This window comes from Diachasma alloeum, unplaced genomic scaffold (genome assembly GCF_001412515.2).
Source record: "Diachasma alloeum isolate Michigan unplaced genomic scaffold, Dall2.0 Dall_scaffold_00405, whole genome shotgun sequence".
Taxonomy (NCBI): Eukaryota; Metazoa; Arthropoda; class Insecta; order Hymenoptera; family Braconidae; genus Diachasma; species Diachasma alloeum.
The window spans coordinates 427,591-446,854 of NW_021680544.1; the positions used below are offsets into that span (position 1 = coordinate 427,591).

The 19,264-nt window shown below is 39.4% G+C and overlaps 1 protein-coding gene across 1 annotated transcript; it reads right to left on the reverse strand.

Annotated features, from left to right (window-relative positions):
* Positions 1–846: 846 nt before the first annotated feature.
* LOC107042043 lies at positions 847–1,230 on the reverse strand. The gene has a single exon (XM_015262913.1). The coding sequence runs from the start codon at positions 1,228–1,230 to the stop codon at positions 847–849; it is 384 nt and encodes a 127-aa protein (XP_015118399.1).
* Between the last annotated feature and the right edge of the window lie 18,034 nt (positions 1,231–19,264).

The window sequence follows — 19,264 nt, forward strand, 5'->3', positions numbered from 1 at the left end:
GAAACTTTTTTAAATTAATGAATAATGCAATTTTCAGAAAAACGATGGAAAATGTTCGGAAACAGAAAGATGATTACTAAGTGGAGTGGGAGGTATGGAGCAAGAGCTCGGATCGCTCAACCCAATTTGCATAGTAGTGTTATTTTTGATAATGACTTGGTAATAATTCAGTTGAACCGAACTCAGATTACATTCAATGAGCCAATCTACATTGAATTTTCAATTTTGGATTTATCACAAACTTTTATCTATGATTTTTATTATGATTATGTTAAGCGAGTGTTTGGTGATAAGTCAAAATTGATGTATACTGATACAGATAGTCCGTTGTACTATTTCAATGTGCCTGATATCTATGAGATTATGAAGCGAAATATCGTTAGATTTGATACGTCTGATTCTCCGGAAATCAATAAGTATGGAATGCCCAGAAAAAAAGTGTTGAGATTAATGAAAGATGAATGCAATGGGAGAATTATGACTGAATTCGTAGGCCTTCGAGCGAAATTGTACACTTTTAAGATTTTGAATGAATCAGAAGAGAAGAAGCGAGCGAAGGGTGTGAAAGGTTCAACGTTAAAAACGATTACTTTTAAAGATTACAAAAATCGTCTTTTTCATGAAAAAAATTAGTGAAATCACAATATTCAATTCAAAGCAAGAATCATGATGTATACACAGTGAAACAAAGCAAATTAGCATTAAGTTGTGATGATGATAAGAGGATAATTGTACTTGGCAAAACAGATAAACGACCTTATGGATATAATGAATAAAAAGACATTGAAAATTTATATTTTATTGATTTTTTATTAATGAAAATTATTACGAATCATTGGTATTAATCTAACTATTATGTGTGCAATCGAAGCCCAACCATTTAACATATTCCTTCTTTCCCCTTTTTTTCAATACTTTCTCCACTAGGTAGACGTCTGGGTACTTCACTTTCAGCAGTTCTTCTTGGTAGAAGCCTCCTTGCACTAATCCATTTCCAATGTCCATCAGTTTATAAGTGATAGTATCGGTGTTCTCCACTTTCCTGATTGTGAAGATTTCAGTTGCCCAGTTGGGTGTATATACTTTTTCAAAGATAGTTTTATATTTGCTGATACGCACTTTATCACTGATTTTGAATTTCGTTGCTCTTTTGGTATTCTTCTTCAATTTTCTGTAGAGATGTTCCAGTAAATATTTCTCATTCCTGCTGGTCACATCCTTCGGTTTCATCTTGATAGTGCTGTGTTTCGTATTATTATATGCTGATACTAGATCGCTTACACTATTTATCCACTTGTCAGTTCATTTTTCAAAGTACGATTGAAACGTTCACAAATGGATGCTTTGAGGTTGCTAAACGTAGCATATAATGTTATACCATAATCTTTCATCAAAGCTTGAAAATTCTTGTTGTAGAACTCTTTACCTCGATCTACATGCAGCCTTTGAGGCACACGACTTCTCCTCAGAATCGAATCCATAGCACTTGTGACGTCTGAACCACTTTATGTCTTGATTGGTATGGCCCAAGCATACTTAGACAAAATGTCAATAACTGTCAAGAGATATTTATACCTCTTGTTGGTATGTGCATAAGCTTCCATCTCCACAAGATTCGCTTGCCAAGTCTCATTCAATCCTTTGATATCCACGTGACGACGAATGTAATTCCTTCGAGCTGGCTTATGAAGCTTCTCCACTACTCTAGCCTTCCTTGCATCCATTAGGTTGTTATCTCTTTCTTCGTTGCAATTATTTCCTATCTCTGCTTCCTCACAGCTTCTTTCCCTCTTGACAAATTGTCGTCTCCTTTAAATCTATCTGACTGCTCTTGCTGCTTTGCTGCAGCCATTTTCTTCGTCTGCTTTCTTCTCAACTTTTTTGTCTCTGCTTGGAAAATGAGCTCAGATAGTTGACATTGGAGAGCTTGAAGAGTTGTGTTTAAATAAATTTTCAATGAGGTCATTTCTCGCCGTATAGGTTCACTATTTTGTTCAATATATACCTTCAAAATTTTCATAGAAACAGCAGCCAACTCATGCTTTGCATCAGCTAAATTACATAGTTTTTGTTAACAATGTCATAGTTTCCATCACGTGTACGTCTGAATCAATCACCTGCAGGACCTTGTCACCCCACACTAGAACTTTTAGTACGACCATAAGCCTACTGTCGACCGAACACATCAACGCTCAGGATTGAACTGATAAAATCCTGCTTGAACAGAGGTTAATATATAATTTCAGCCTCACGCAACTCTTCGATGATAGAGAAAATTTCATTAGTGTGACTAGTACTACCACCCGCTTGGGATGCCATGAGTAAACGAAGTCTATCTACTAATTCATTGGGATCATCCCAGTAAATATAATCAAATTTTTGATTTGTAGTTCTCGGTGCAATCATGTATTGAGGAAGCAGAGCTGTGCCAGTTTTGTCAGTCAATGATGATTGGAATAATGGTGCTATAATATTAATATATTTTGGAAGATGAGTCTTCTTGATGGGTTTGTCAGATTGATAGCCAGATCGATGAGCACTTGTACGTTGTATAATTTCAGCATAAGTTTTCTTATCAGTTTCAGTTATATGATCTGTTTGCGGAGACTGCATAAATATCAATTACATGAGACCAGGTGTTAATTTATATTGTTCGTCTTGCAATATCATTGTATCATCTTTGAAATTAACTATTGAATTTCCAATTTTCATGTCTCCTTTCAATTTTCTGACACCAAATTCAGTGTCTAGTTCTTTTTCTTTTGCTGTTCCGAATCTACTGAGGAAAGACTGTGCAAGGTTTTCTGTGTGAGATGTATTGGTCAAGCGACTTCATTGCTTTTGATGGATCATTTTCAACTACTGAACTATCATTTCGACTCAATGAAGCTTGTGATGATATTTCCGAACGTCTTGGAGTACGTGAAAAAATTATTAGTTAAAGCCCTTTATTGTCCTCATCAGCTGTTTCGAATGCATCATTCTCTTCATCACTATCTCTAACATCCATCCATGGAACCATTGTTATCTTGCGTTCAGACCATCTTTTTTCCTTCCTCCCTGATTTTTTAGAGTGCGCCTCGACCAATTTCTCTAGTGGTGTAATCACCGGTCTAAATGCTCCACTTGCAGTACGTTCTGCAGCATCTTTACCTAATTTCAATGTTTTATGCTTGTGACGGTTTGCCTCACTTGCTAGAGTAATGTGATGTAAAATGTTCGACTCTTTCTGCAATACCTTGCGATGCATGTTGTTCAGTATACGTTCAAGTCAACACTGTCTTCAATGTTGACGATCATTGCTTATTTATGGTTACGAAACAGTCGAAACCCTTTCGATAGCATCCATCATTCAATTCACTGTCCTTATCAATTACTATAAATCCATACTTGTCAATATTCCAGCAGGTTGAGCACAAATCTCTGAATTGTGTATGGCTATATGACATATCAGTATTCACATGATCGTCATAAATATGTTTTAAGTTCATCTCATCTTGATGAAAGAGTATCAGAAAATTTGTATTATCACGCACCAAATGTTATGGATAACGAGCGTAAGTCTGACCGAGATAGAAACCGTCCACATCTTGATGGCGCTCCATACAAAAGAATGCTCGCATATTGTTTTGTCTTTCACAAGCAACATGATCAAAGATTATGATGGAATTGGGGTGAGCATTGCCAGCTTTGATCATCTCCTCATGATCGCTGAATGGAAAATATTCAATTACTTTTGTGGATTCTAACAACTGTTTCAAAAACTGATATTTTGGGTGGATTAACGACTTCTAATAGACGTAGACATTCTCAAATCTCAATCCATTCGGATGAGTGATGAGTGCAAACAAGAGATTTGTTTTGCCACAGTTTGACGGGCCACATATGACTGCACGCACGCTGTTCGGTAGAAGAATTCCATGTCGATTTTTTCCCCCACCCTTCTTTTGCTGAACAATTTGATCGAAATTGATGACAGGGAGTTTCACATTTAGCTTCTTGAGCTTCATCTTGACAACTGCCATAGCAACTATGAATACGCGGTATTTATATGAGTTCAGTCAGTCGTTGACAGACCATGGCTACGTGCAAACGTAAGAGAGAGTCAAATGGTAAAGGGTTTTCTGAGTAAGGTGATTAATAAATTTCCAGTGGAATTATATGTACCAGGTTATCAATACTGTGGACCAGAAACGAAATTAGCCAAACGATTGGCTCGTGGTGATCGTGGGATAAATCATCTTGACGAGGCATGTAAGGAGCACGATATTACCTACTCTCACAAGGAACACTACACAGGTGTTCCCCTCCGATTTCGATAAAACTTAAATATGTTATAAGGGATCCAAAACTAAGGAACACGTATTTTTTTTTAGCTGCCCATATTGGGTTTTAGGGGGTGAAAGTGCTCTCTGAAGTTGACCACCTTTCGGGGTTATTTTTCGATTGCACACATAAGGAAGCTTTTTGAACAACTCTTTCGCAGTGTATCATGAAGGTCACAAGGAATCATGAAAATGCGAATTAGAACCGTTTCCGGGGGGTGAAATATGGAGGGTAAACTAACCCTGTGAAAATTCATTTTTCTCATAGAAAAAAAACTTTAGGTGGAAATCCCATGCGATAAATTCCATTTGAAAAATAGAAAAAAATACAGAATACCTGTTATGATTTTTTTTTTAATTGAAATTTAAAACTTAAAAAAATAGATTTTTGGTGAATTGCGAAATTTCAAACTTTTTCCTGTGCAAAACGAAGCTTACGGCTAATGATGAGGAAAACCATTGGGACAGAATCCAGGAGTGGTGTCGGGGAGGTTCACTACACTTGGGAGGGGAGGGGGGAATTTTTTTTAATGAGGGAGAAAAAATATCGATGAGAACTTTACGAAACACATTTCGTTCGAAAGCATGAGATAATTTAAAGCACATATTTAGGATTTTTTCCGCAAATTAGAATTTTAAGGTAAGAAACATTGAGTTCTTGAAACATTATGGGTTTTAAATTGTTTGTTATAATAGACTGATCTTACACGGAATGATAAGTGAAACAATTGAAATAGTCTTCGGGACTGAAATTTGAGGGCTTAACAATCCTCATGGTATTTTATCGAATCGATCGGACCAACCTCATTCATTTTCAAAAGAAGTCAGTAATGACCATGAATCTAAAAAATTTCACCGAAGGCCAGAGTAGAGAGTATTAAATGGCTTCCATTTCCAATTTGAAAAAATGAGTTATGATGAAATATTTTGAGGAATTCAAATTTTCATCTGTATATGAGCATGGATGGATGGTACAAAGAAGAGCCGCTGATTTTGTATAGTAAATAATGGATCGATGATAAAATGTATTTCGGTTCCTCTTGTCGCTTCGATGTGATATCGTTTTCAATGAGACGTAAATGGCGACATATGACAATACCATTCTGTTTGATAATGCAGAACCACAACTGAAGAATATTCGGGAGTTGTAAACATATCGATGCAAATGGCTCATTTGTTATCTGAGGATGTAATTACTCTGATCAATATAAGTTATACGATATCAATGTTTTTCATCTCCATCCCTCTTGTGAATTACAATCAGTCTATGAACATACATCGAAGAGAAAAGTAGTTTTTCGGTGAGTGTCGTGATCTATACTTGGTCTACCATGAAAGTCAATCCGATCAACGTTATCTGACTTCTGATGGCAACATTTGAAGTTCTCAAACTTGCTGAAACACCCGTGAACAACGAGGAATGTGAACTAGCAGACACGTTCGAAAGGATATGGATTCAATCAATGGAGGAATATAATTGAGTTGAAATGATCGAAGAAACATCCCGGGATTTTCAAGAGCCTTATAAAGGTATCGAAATGATAACGGTCGAGAATAAAGAATTTCAACCACATACAGAAGAATAACCTGACAGTTGTTCGGAGGATGAGGAACCTGTAGATTTCGAATATAAAAAAAATGCCGTCGACTTCTGGAGTAGTGGAGAAAAGAAGAAGAATCTCTCTATAGAAACTGTTTCCCATCGATTCAGGAAGGTGAAATCGCGTCGACAGTTACGACGCTGGGCGAATCAAATCAATAAACATACATGGAGAAGTTGAAACGCATTTCGGAGTAGATATTAAAGAATATGAAGAATGCTATCGATGCAAGTTTGATCGTCCACGATACTGACCTCCGAAGGTGGGCCCCACAAGCCCGGAAGGAAGTCGGCTTCGAAGACGTTCGTTTTACAGCTTCGTCCAGGTGGTTGCATTATTTCAAACGAGCACACCGCATAACATCCCGGAAGATTAACAAATTCATCACCAGAAAAACATTAGAGACTCGGGAAGAGTTACAAAAAGAAGCGGACGAATTCCTCCTGAAAGTTCGATCTTAGTGGGATACGTATGGCCCAGAATACATTTATAATACTGATTAAAGTGGTTCCCAATTGGACATTCATTCAGGGCGAACGTTAGCTAAAGAAGGTACTAAACAAGTAGCGTGCGTCGTACAATCGATAACTTCAACGACACAGTTATACAGTACAACCTCTGATTTCTGCTGATGGAAAATTACTTTCACCTCTCTTCCTCGTTTTGAATAAACCTTCTGGAACTTTCGGTCTAATACTGGAGCAAAATCTCTTCAAACCTGCGAATGTGTTCATCACCGCTTCAAAATCGGGAAAACTCTCTTCACGTATGACAATATTTAAGACCTAACAAAAATGATATGTTCTATACAATAATTAGGATGATCATCTAGTACTTGATTTTTCAGAGCATTTCAAAACCTGGTTGAAGGAAGTCTTTTTCCCAACCGTGGGTCCTAGAAGTCTACTGTTAATCGATTCCTGGAACCGACACGGTCCTCAAGTTGTGAAAGAAATTACTCCTCCGGATAAAGAATTATTAACTATGGGGATACCAAAGGGGACTACTGGAAAAATTCAACCCCTTGACGTATATGGTTTTAGGATATGGAAGAATTATGTTCGTCATTTTTCGGATAGTGTCGTCCTAATGGACTATGATATTAATTTACATTTGCGGAACAATATCATAAAGTTACAGTCTTTAGTCCATAATCAATTATCATCACCAAGGTATCAAAATTTATTTCGTTATGCTTGGTTTCAGAGTGGTCCCATTTCTAAAATACCAGATGAATTCAAAAATCCTGTCGATTTTGCATTCGGGCAATCATCTCATCCGCAAAAAATCACTTTGCTGCACTTTTTTGAAGAATATCATTTTTGTACACATTACGTCCCCTAATACTATCTATACTGTAGATTGATCCCAACAGAAAGTATGCTGATTGAGAACATAATACTAGAAGGAATAAATGGTCTGAGCTTCTATAATAATATCAATGTATATTCTGAATTCCATCATTTGGGGATTACTACCATCATTGTTTCCTTTCCATATCGGATCTTCATTCAATCCTTACCATTTAGTTCGGACTATGGTACTGTGATACAAGTAGACGGATAATTAAAAGGTTGCAATTCACACAGAACTAGCAATGGACATTTTCATGGGTTCAAATTTCGATATTTCTCATTATTCTTTACTCTTTCAAATGAATTCTGTTCACTTATATAATTGAAAGTAACTCCCAGAAAGGTTATTTAGCCTCCAGGTGTTACTTCCAGAGACTCATCACTCATCTTTTTTATGTACCAAAAAATCGAAGACTTGTATATAATAAAAAAAAAAGTAATCTACTTTCAATTTTAATTTGGGGAAAAGAATCGCAGGATTTGCTTTGAATTGTCTCATTCTTTCAAAAAAAAAATCCTCCCCTCCCCGCCCTCCCAAGGATAGTTAACCTCCCCGACACCACTCCTGGAGCCTGTCCCAATGGTTTTCCTCATCATTAGCCGTAAGCTACGTTTTGTACAGGAAAAAGGTTGAAATTTCACAATTCACGAAAAATCTATTTTTTTAAGTTTTAAATTTCGATTAAAAAAAAATCAAAACAGGTATTCTGCATTTTGTTCTACTTTTTCACATGGAATTTCCATCAAAAGTTTTTGTTCTATGGAAAAAATGAATTTTCCCAAGGGTAGTTTACCCTCCGTATTTCACCCCCCGGAGACGGTTCTAATTCTCAATTTCATCATTCCTTGTGACCTTCATGATACACTGCGAAAGAGTTGTTTAAAAAGCTTCCTTAGGTGTGCAATCGAAAAATGACCCCGAGAGGTGGTCAACTTCAGAGAGCACTTTCACCCCCTAAAACCCAATATGGGCAGCTAAAAAAAAATACGTGTCCCTTAGTTTTGGGTCCCCTATAACATATTTAAGTTTCATCAAAATCGGAGGGGGACACCTGCGTAGTGTTCCTTGTCAGAGCAAAGATAATCTGCCTGCTAGACATTGTGAGGTATTTTTCCAAGCACGTCTGCGGGGTTCAGACGCGTGGTTCTCCACGAACTTTCAGTGACCCTTTTAGACTCTCTCAACCCGGAATTAGAACGACGGGAATCACCCGATCACGTGATAGAGCGCGAAGAATCCAGGGGATTCGACAATTTGATTCTAGCATTTTAAAATGGTTCTAATCCCAAATTCCTTAGTCCCAGAAAACTGGTACTTGCGCCTCGCGGTCGGTGGATGTGATCCGCGTTGAGCGGCGCAGGAGCCAACATAATCCGATGCTCTCTCAATGTTGTAGCATCGGTTTTTTACTGGACGGCCTTGTGCCGCCGATCCATCGGTGAGGCGGTGGGGGTTCGCACATAGAGGCCTGAGATGCCTGCTGGCGTGCGTCGGTCGTCTCTCGCGTCCTTCGTGGTGTGAGTCTCCCAGACTCGGTGTGTGCATGCTAGTCGATGTGCTACTCGTCATCTGCTGTAGTGCCGACTTGTAGTCATTCCTGATGCTCCGCTCCACTCCCCTCGTCACGAAGCTCATGTAACCCACGGTGAGCGCGATCGACAGAGTTCGAGAGAATGATGAAAAGTAAGTAAATAATAGAAATAAAAAAAATAAAATGACAATTGTGGCCCTGGGTGATCCGACTCCTCGCTGAGGTAAAAATACTCATTTTCCCCCCCATGATCCGCGGTCAGTTCAGGCGAGGAACAGTACATGATTTTTATCATGTTACAACATAAAGCTGATAGCATCTTAAAAGAGCGAGCTTGGAGTTGAGTGTTGGCGAAGGACGCTGGTCTAGCAGAAAAAGCTGTAGCTTAGGGGGTGGCAAACACCATGGAAGCTAAGAGAAAACTTGGTATGGGTGCACGCAAAAAGAGGAACCCTGAAACCAAAGAAAAAAAGAGAAAGAAGACTGGAAAGGATCATAAGCTGAAGAGAGGGACTGGACGAGTTCAAAAAGAAAAATTGGAGAGGATAGGAAGCGAAGGAAGAAGAAGAAGATCCCATTGCTTCAGATTATTGATGCTTCTAACGCCTCGATGCTCCTAGGAATGGATGGAGTGAAAACAGTATTGAAGGGTGCATGTCAGGTTGTAGAACATGCTGGGGGAAAAGGGGTATTCGTCCCTTGCCTCGCATCCTCCCTACGAAAACCGGTGGAAATTTGCCTGCTTTCCACACCCCTCGCTTCGCTGGACTCAGTGCTACAGATGCTTTGGCTGGAGGTGCTGCAGGTATTGCAAAAGCCGTCAATGATGCTAAGGCTGCTAGGGAAACCCTTGAGGAGAGTAAGTGACATAATCGTAGTATGGAAGATATTGCTCTTGGCAAGGGTTTGTATTTGAAGCTCTATTAGCGAGGCTTAGGACTCCATTTGAGTCCAAAAACTTGTAAAACTACCACACCGAGCTCTAAGTGATATAAATAAACTAAAATTTGCTAAAGCAACGAAAATCCGCCATTTTCGAGGTGAGTATATGAGGAACGATATGCCGAATAATGGTCCCCGAAAACATGAGTCTGCTGTAGTAAATTTCGATGATAGTAAGGGACCTAGCACTCATTGGGTTGCTTATAAAAAGAAGAATAAAGATATCAACTATTTCGATAGCTGTGGCAACTTACGTCCATCTCAAGATTTAGTAAATTATCTCGGTGCTGGTAGTATAGTGAAATATAATTATAAAAATTATCAAGACTATAACACTGTGATTTGCGGACATTTATGTTTGAAATTTCTCGCAGGGGAACTGTTATAAAATCGCAATCATACTCAGCGATAGATCTGTTGAACGCCAATCATCATGGGTGACTCTTTCACATTAACATTGTCAGCTACATCCTCTGTACTGGAGGCATATTATTTGCCACCTATTGAATTATCACCGTTGAAAACCTATAGTGTAGGGCTTGTATCATTGTTAACATACAATTCAATACCCAAAATTGGTGAGGGACATAATAAATTCTATTTTGTGAAAGATACAGAAACCATTCTCATATTACCAACTGGAAATTATGAAATTGAGGTGATTGAAAAGCAGTTGAAAGAGCAACTTAAAGATTGAAATGTGCAACAATTCAGTCCCAAAGCTGATGATGTTACTCTCAAAACAGAAATAAAAATACCTAGTGATATTCTTATTAACTTCACTCCACCTGATTCGATTCGTCGATTATTAGGATTCAAACCTGATGTCCTCTGCGGCTCAGGTTCTTACAAATCCACCATGCTAGCATCAATCATCCATATAAATTCAATACGTGTTGAATGCAATATCACTGCTGGAGCATACATCAACAGTGCCAGCTCAAGTCATTTACCTACCGATCGTTGTACAGTCAATAGACCAACTGCAAGTGAAAATCGTTGATCAGGACGGACGTTTGGTGAATTTTCGCGGAGAAGTAATCACAATAAGATTGCACATCAAGGCGAATTAGAGAATGGAAATTGTCTTTCAAAGGAAGGTTGGTGGGAGCTATGAAAGCCAAACGTTATGCCAGAAGTTTCACACTCGACCAGTCGCTATCCAGGGGCTCACATCCAAGAATGTTCTATATCTAAAGAGTCTGGGTCTGAAACTTCGCGCAAAAGTATGAAAGCAAAGTTTTGTTATTTCATCGTCGCTTGCTGCTGTTTACCATGGAAGAAATTCTGAAAATTCAAAAACCCATAATTTTTTTGAGTCGATTGCACATTATGAGATTCACGCACACCAGCCATTTGCATCATGAAGTTTAAATACCAATGACGAGATTCGTATTGCTGTACAACATCAAGATTTGTATGTGCTACTATGCAAGAGTTCAGTCCACATCTGTGGACGTCTCACGAAGGCTGATGGTACCACTGCTGCTGTAGCAACAAATTTTGTTGACAATGCTTTTTGCCATTTATTTGAGGAAATCCACTATGAACTGAATGCAGTGGAAATTGACCGTTGTAAAAATGTTGGTGTGATCACCGTGATGAATAACTATATTTCCCAGAATCATAGTCAAACCTTTTTATTGGAGAATGCCGGTTGGATTTTGCGGGAAAATGGAAAAATTACTGACGATGCAGGATATTTCGATATTTCTATTCCTCTGAATATGATATTGGGATTTGCTGCCGATTATCAGCGGATTATCATCAACGCCAAAAATGAACTGATTATCACTCGTTCACATAACGACATCAATGCTATTTTACAAACGGAACCAGCTGCAGGGGGAGCAGCAGAAGACTTCAAAATGTCGTTGACCAAGCTTGAATGGATGATACCCTATATCAAAGTTGCAGATTCTCGTAAAGTTCAATTGCTTAATTATATTGCTAAAGACATATCTACACCAATCAGCTTCCGAGCTTAGGAATTGTAAGAGTATCCTCTTCTACCTAGAACTTCTAAGCATATCTGGGTAGTGAAATGTTCAACACAAGTGGAAAAACCTCGATTCGTCGTAGTTGGATTTCAGAGCCGGAGACGAAATCATAATACCAAAAATGCTAGCGAATTCGATCATTGCAACATTCGCGATATGAAACTTGTGACGTTGAACGGAACCACAATTTCATTTATGTATTTTTCTGCTGATGTTCGGGCCAATTATTACTAAATTCATTTTAGTGAATACTCAAAAATTGCTCTCGTGTGAGTCTTTTAATTTAGGTTTGGGATAAGCGCCATGTGATTCCATTCAAGTCAATTAACTACGAAAATAATAATAATAATTACCGTAAACAGCTTCGCCAGTGATTAATTATTTAGTCTAACTTTAGTAATTTTCTCTGTTTGGGCCTCGTATTGTTTCAATTCGTTTTTAACAAACTTGGAATTAGTTGAAGAAAATAATTTTATAAGATTTATATGAAATAATAGAAAAATGTAATAATTGATATTAAATCATCCTTTCGGGCCTTTAATCAATTAACAGAATTTTCAACGGTAAATGATATTCAGCAATTTAAAGAGTTGAATTTAATTAAATATTGGAAATAACGAAAGGATTTTTATTTACAAATAATATTCTGATGAATTCAGAAAAATAAAAATGTTTGGGTTTATTTAATTGAAATGACTTGGTTTGAGATTATACAAAATTGTGTGAATAAATTACGTCGAATTTATCACCATTCATCATACACGCCAGACAATGTTCGCATTCTTGATTTGATCACTTCGGGATTAATTAATCAAAATTGAATAACAAAAGAAAAAGAGAAAACTAACTGAAATAATAAGAAATTATACTCAGGATTTATCGAAATGGAATTTAGAATTCTATCAAGAATTTACGTAGTTTGTTTGGCTCTTTTGGAGCAGAGGTGGATTTCCTCTAATCACGCGGTGCAACCGGAAGTGAGTAAATGCAAAGAAAAATATCATGCACGTTATCCAATACCGTACGTGACAGGTTCCCCACAAAATTACCCCGTTAATCACCGCGTAAATTACAGTAAGTTAGCCTCAAAGATTTTCTCATTCCCAACACTCGAATTCCCCAAAACCACGTGAAATTCAAAGTACTCACGGTGACGTCACGGACGTTTTCGGGTGCCAGGAAATAGTAAACACCTTCATTCTGATTTTCCTCTTGAAAATAGGCAAGAAGATGCTTCAATTCGGATTCAGTGGACTGGCAGCTCAGCTCGATCATTTTCCAACTCCTCTTTTAATTCTTATCACTAATTAATAATACAATTGTCGGGTTTTTATGTGTCCCCACACCTGTCAGGGACAACGGCTAGACTTAGAGTCCTGTCATGGCCGCGTGCGGGGTTCGTCCTTCCTTCTCCTCGCCAAATGTCCCTTGACCAATGGGGTCCTGCCACTGTGTCACTTTCGCCATTTTTGGGTATTTTGGTTTCTAACACCGTCTTTGATTGGATTAGGTGTCAATTGTGACGCCGTGGGTGGCCTGAATATTAATTATTCCTCCTCGAATCTGCTGTGCATTTTGATTGGCCCAGAGTTGACCCTTTCTGACCTCCAGTGTTGGCACTCAGAACTATTTCCTGCTCTCTTGGAACGAGGTCAGTCGGTCAGTGATCGCCGTTATCGACCCTCACATCGATCTGACAGCTCCTCGTGTTTACTTTCTTTCAGTGAACTTTTCTGTTGTTAAGTGGGTGATAACAGTGTTAATTATCCCTCAATATTTTCGGGATAATTTACCTCGACTTGTGTCAGATCCTGAGGTTCTTTGGAAGTGCTAAACATTTCCTCAGGTTACCGGAGTCTTCGGGGGTTGTTCTAACCTCCCATGGTACTTTCAGGCTAGTGGTGAGTTCCAGTGTTTGTACTCATTTCCCTCGTATTTCTGTCTCGTTTCCTGATCCTCCTTTGTTTCTTCAGGATTTTCAGTTGCTCGACATAGTTTATGTGGTGGGAATGACTTTCCAGAGCCACAGTGGATTCTCCCTTTGGCCAGGGTTATTGACTGGGCCAGGTTTTCAGATTGCCAGTGGATTGAATTGTGTATGACGTCCTCTGCGTGGTTGGAAGTCCTCGAGTGGTTTCAGGGTTTTTATAGTACGAAGCGGTTCGAGAGAAAGGAAGATAGAGAAGTTTTCCGGGTTAATTTTTACATTTTTATTCCGGGTAAGATTAGACCAAAAATCCAATCATTATTTTACTCTTTTATTTTCATCACGTGTCTAAATTATTTCTAAGAACGAGGTCTGATCCTCGTGACAAACTCTCCCTCAATTCTCAGAGTTATCCATATGGAAACCTTAATCTTGACATTACACACAATCAGTATTCTCAACTCTACAATATGTACACTGACTTTCAAGCTTCTTACTATGGTAAAGAACCTGAACCATTGCTGAATAGAGGAGCATTTTTTCAGACTGCGCCGCTCATCGTCATCGACTGTTCCAAGCAAAACGAGTTCCTAAAATCTGGACCTGTCAATATTCGACTAGAATTTGAATCAGCTGAGATTTTTCCAAATTCTACAACAGCCTACCGTTTGATCTTACATGATCGTATCATTGAATATAAACCTCTCAGCGGTGGAGTAAAAAAGATGATTTAATAAATAAACAGGTAAAATAATGTATTTTCTTTCATGTGTTTGATCAATAAATGAATACAATTCAATCATAAAAACTGTTTTTCATTCTATACTACAACATATCCTTCAATTACTACAAATAAGAAAAGTATTCAATGACTCATTGATTTCACATCGTGGTAGCTCAATGCCTATCAACTGAAATAAAATGGAGTCCAGTAAGCTTGTAGTCCTGGCGTAAGTAGAAACACCCGTTCTCATGAAATCAGCGACTAGGGTTCGAGTCCCCGCTGATTCTTCGGAAAATTTTCCAGTAAAAGTTGTAGATTAGTATAGTTCGGCTGACACCAGGACTACCAGCTTATTGTTTCTTTAATCCATGAGAATAGTTTTTTTCTAAACCATTTTTCTAAACAAAATTTTCTATCAACTAACATAATTTTCTCGGGAGATGATGATGAATAAATGAAAAAGAAAAGGGACGATATTAACGAATACATAATTATCTTTATTTCTCCTAATTATCATTTTTATAAAAATCATAATTTTTAAAATTTTCCATCATAATTTTTACATAAAATTGAAGTTTATATAAATATGCCAACATGAGGGAGATTGAATGTTTCTTCTCATCTTCAATAAGTTTTATCTTCTTACTCTCGTAGTACTCTCCTTGCTTTCTCTCGAAGTCATCCCCCAGTTTTGTAATAAGGTCTTCAATGCAACGTTGAATGATGGTCGATTTTATATCGAGCAGAGCGTGGAATGAGAATGTAGAATTCTACTCAGCCTCTTCACGTTTCATCTTCAAAACTCGCAGTTGATCTTCAAAATCTATAACATCATGGAGAAATTGCCGTAGCGTAGCGTAGTCAGGCGCACCATCTCCAAAATGCTTTTCTACGATATCATTATGATTCCAACAATATGGCGGAACATCACTGAGACACTGCATCTCCTCTGGTGTAAGGTGCCACATGTTTCTCATTACTATAAGTTCCATCGAAAATTTCGGAGACTTTTATGCTACTGCCCCCCCCCCCCCACTCTAAATCATATACATCTCCCCACACGCATCCTACCAGCTGACCCTCTACGCCCTAACCCCCTACCCACCATCCCACATCTCCCCACCCCACATCCAACATCAACACCCACCCACCCACCTCTCACCTGCACCCTCTTACCTGCCTACTAAACCCCGGGCGGTTTATCCAGAACCGGCCTTATATAGCTACTTGAGAAGCCATCGCCAGGAACTTGAGGGACAATCCAAATGCGCCGAAAAGAGCAGTCTTTTATTCTCGTATCGACCTAAAAGAAGATCCCAGGGGGTCGAGAAGGAATCATCCGAGATGGGCAGATTGGCGATGATTTCAGCCGGTTCGTCGGAGAGGCTGGTACGCAGGTAGTGCATCTTCTCCACGTTAGAGAGACCCGGGTTTGAGCCGACCAAGGATGAAAAAAGATCCCAGAATGAACGCCAATCCGAATAGTTCCTGGAGAATTTTGGCAGCGTGATCTCAGGGAGGTATCTCTTGGAATAAGTTGGATGAGCAGAGCCTGGGCCGTCGATCGTCGAGAAGCGGACAAAACCCCCTTGTGATCGATGAGCTGAGCAAGGAGACCCCGAGCCTCATGATAGTGCACGATCGTTGTATCGAATGGTTTATCCTTGAAGTATGGCGTTTCAAGGATATTCTCCACCTTCGCGCTGCTTGCGACACGTTTTTCATAAGTAGCTTCAAATTTGTCCCAATAGTTCTCCAGGATCTCCAATTTGGATTGCAGATTAGATATCGAGAGCCGATTGACATCATCGGCGAGCAGGCCCTGGTGGGGGCGGTCCAGAAACGCAGCCTAGAGGTATGGAGCCCCATGGTAGCCGCAAACGTCATTGTGAGTAGGGGGTGAGCTGTCAGAATAAATGATCGAAAAAGGACAAAAATGCAGAGTGAAAGCAAAGACGAATGCAATTCAAAAGCGCAGCGACAAATATTGATGAGCAGCCAGGGAAGAGAATTAAGCAGTGTGTAATTAACAAGCCGGTGAAAAAACCCGGTGAGCAGCCCAAAGCTACCAAGAGAAACAAGAAACTCAGAGGTGTGAGGAAAATATTCGGAAAAACCCTGCAACAAAAAAAAAAAATATATATATATATATATATATATATATATATATATTATATAAATGCTACTTAGCCAATTGCGCTAAGTTGAGCTGGGCCAGTTGAGCGGAGCACCAGAAGAGTGGCAGTTGGTTGATAAGATCCAGAGAAATCCTCCTGCTGACTCAAATTCAAAAAACCCCTCGGTTGAGCTGTTCTGGATCCGCCGGTTGAGCACCGTTGCATCGACCGAGTTGTCGTGAGCGGAGCCATCGAATGAGCACCACTGTGCAGATTTGTTCAACACTCCCGAAAAACCGCGAGAAAACACCCAAAAACCGAAAAAATATTCCACCCACCCGGCTCGAAGGACCAAAATGTTTGATGATTGGCTCGAAATTGGTGGACAAATTGGGGGATTGCCGAGATTAATACGGATTTTCGGGAGAGGGCGAGCGGGTCTAAATAAATCACTGCACTTGCACATGGTTTCCGAAAAAACACAATATAATTGTCACTTTGAATATTTGTCACAATAGTCAATAATTCACAAAATATAATGCAATTAATAATTTGAGCTGAGCACAAGATGAAATAATACTATTGAGTCGAACTATAATTAATAAAACAATTGAGTGGACGCGGTTAAGAAACTGAGCGTAACTTGAAATACACGTGGTGTACGGTAGCACATTCGAAACGCAAGTGAGTCTGAGGTGTGAAAAACGTCGTTGCGTAGGATCGGTCGGTAAGGACGAGTTGGCCCGTCAAGTGCTGCCACCGAGCCGTTGCCACCCCGAGTTGTACTGGGCCGAGTGGCCCGCGAATCTCGTCCGATTTCAAACAGAAAATCAGCAGTAAATCGTTGAAAACAATAGAAATCAGATCGATGAAGGGTCTTAGATTTTCAGATCAATTAAAATATTTCGAAAGTCGGACACCCCAGTCTTTCGATTGGAACGTATCGGTCTTTGTTATGTCAAGAGACGTATTGCATTTTCAATTCAAAAGCGAAAATAAATGATGATTGAAAGAGAAAAGAATAATAATTAAAAATTTATTGAATTTGGAAATAAGCAATAATGAGCTGTCTCGTAAAGGAATATGAATGTGGAACGCGTCTAAATTTTGATCGATATTCCATGTAAGAAACATAAGGAAAGAATTTAACAATAAGAAGACAATTGTTGGCTTTTTTTTTACATGAGTCAAAGACACCTTCTTTGATGATCAGGCATCATGCCGTCACTTTTCTCATAGATGAGAAATAGGACGTCTAAAAATATGAAATAAATATAGAAAAATTACGGACAATATATTGAATTTAAGAAAAATGTTATGAAAAATGTTGAAATCAGAATACACCTGATATCGAATAAAGAACTAATTGAAGCATTTTATATAACGATCATGTAGAAATTTTTATAACAAATAGTTATTGTCATGTGTCGGAGTAAGTGGAGGTGGAAGTCAATAAGTAAATTCACTCCAGTTAACTGACTGGAATGAACCGTTTATTCTGATCTGGTGAGATACAGAGTGAGTTTGCGAACAAGAGGTAGTGAGCTTAGCACTCGACCACGCGATCGTGGCAACTGGTCGGTAGAACGAAATCCGTTGAGATCTCACCGCTGTATTGGCGCTGAGCTGCAGGTTGTCGTGAATTTCTTCGACACCGCTCGCTTCGTTCTAACTGTAACTCTCAGAAGAAAAATTATTGTTGTCGTAGTTGTCCCTTTTTTGACGTGGATACGTCTATGGTTTCGTTTTGGGGAGTCACTCGGCGAAAAAATGCTTATGCAGCCACGCCATCTATCGGTGATACTTACAAGTGTCCTTGAGAAGCGGGTTAATAATCACTAGTCCAAATCGGGATTTAGCGTGCACTCTGCTAGACCGTGGAGAGGTGCGAGGAAGTTCTTTCGAACTATGCGGTGACCCAGCGAACTTACACCTCTCAATGATTTGCCTCGGGTCTAGCCTCAAGATGGTCAAGCGGTGTGATCATAGGAAGTTCACTTCTCTCGAACTCTCTCGAAGGTTCTACTGACCTTAAAGTCTTAGTTTTGAGGCTTTCGCGGCCATGATTAATGACATCTTTGGCTTCCGGTTGGATGCCGCGTTTGGATTCAGCGTTGCGCCGACGTTTCGCAAACATTGCAGTCTGCATCTTCAGGGCTATGAGCTCCGATTCTGAGCTCCGATGTCTAGGGGTAATCCTTATATGCCTTCCCTTGTGGTGGTGGGGGAAGGGGCAGGGGGGGGGTGGTCAGCCAATCATATGTTTTTAATTGATCAGCGGGTCAATTAAAAAAAAACCGGGAGGACGGTTTTCTAAACGGGGTTCACTTGATATTCTCTATCCCTGTTGAGGTTGTTAGGGTGTTTATGGATCTCCAAACCCTCTCGGTATTTCCTTTCGAAATACCCTTGAGATTTGGCCAACATTCTGGCTTGGTCGTACTGGATAGTATGTCCAGTGTCCATCCAGTGTTCAGCCAGGGCAGACTGTTCTAAGTGACCGTATTTAGAGCACCGCTGGTGTTACTTGATCTGTGTACTGATCTTCCTCCCGGTTTCTCCAATGTACACTTTCCCACTTAAGCAGGGGATCTCGTACACTCCTGGTGTGCTCAGAGGTAGTCTTGGATCCTTTGCACTTGGTAGCATCTGTCCGATCTTCTTTGGAGGCTGGAAGATCGTTCGAATGTTATGTTTGCCAAGTACTCTACTTATGCGTTCTGTTGTGCCTCTCAGATAGG

Coding starts and splice junctions, on each gene's coding strand:
- LOC107042043 (XM_015262913.1), bottom strand. CDS start 1,230: ATGAAACCGAAGGATGTGACCAGCAGGAATGAGAAATATTTACTGGAA.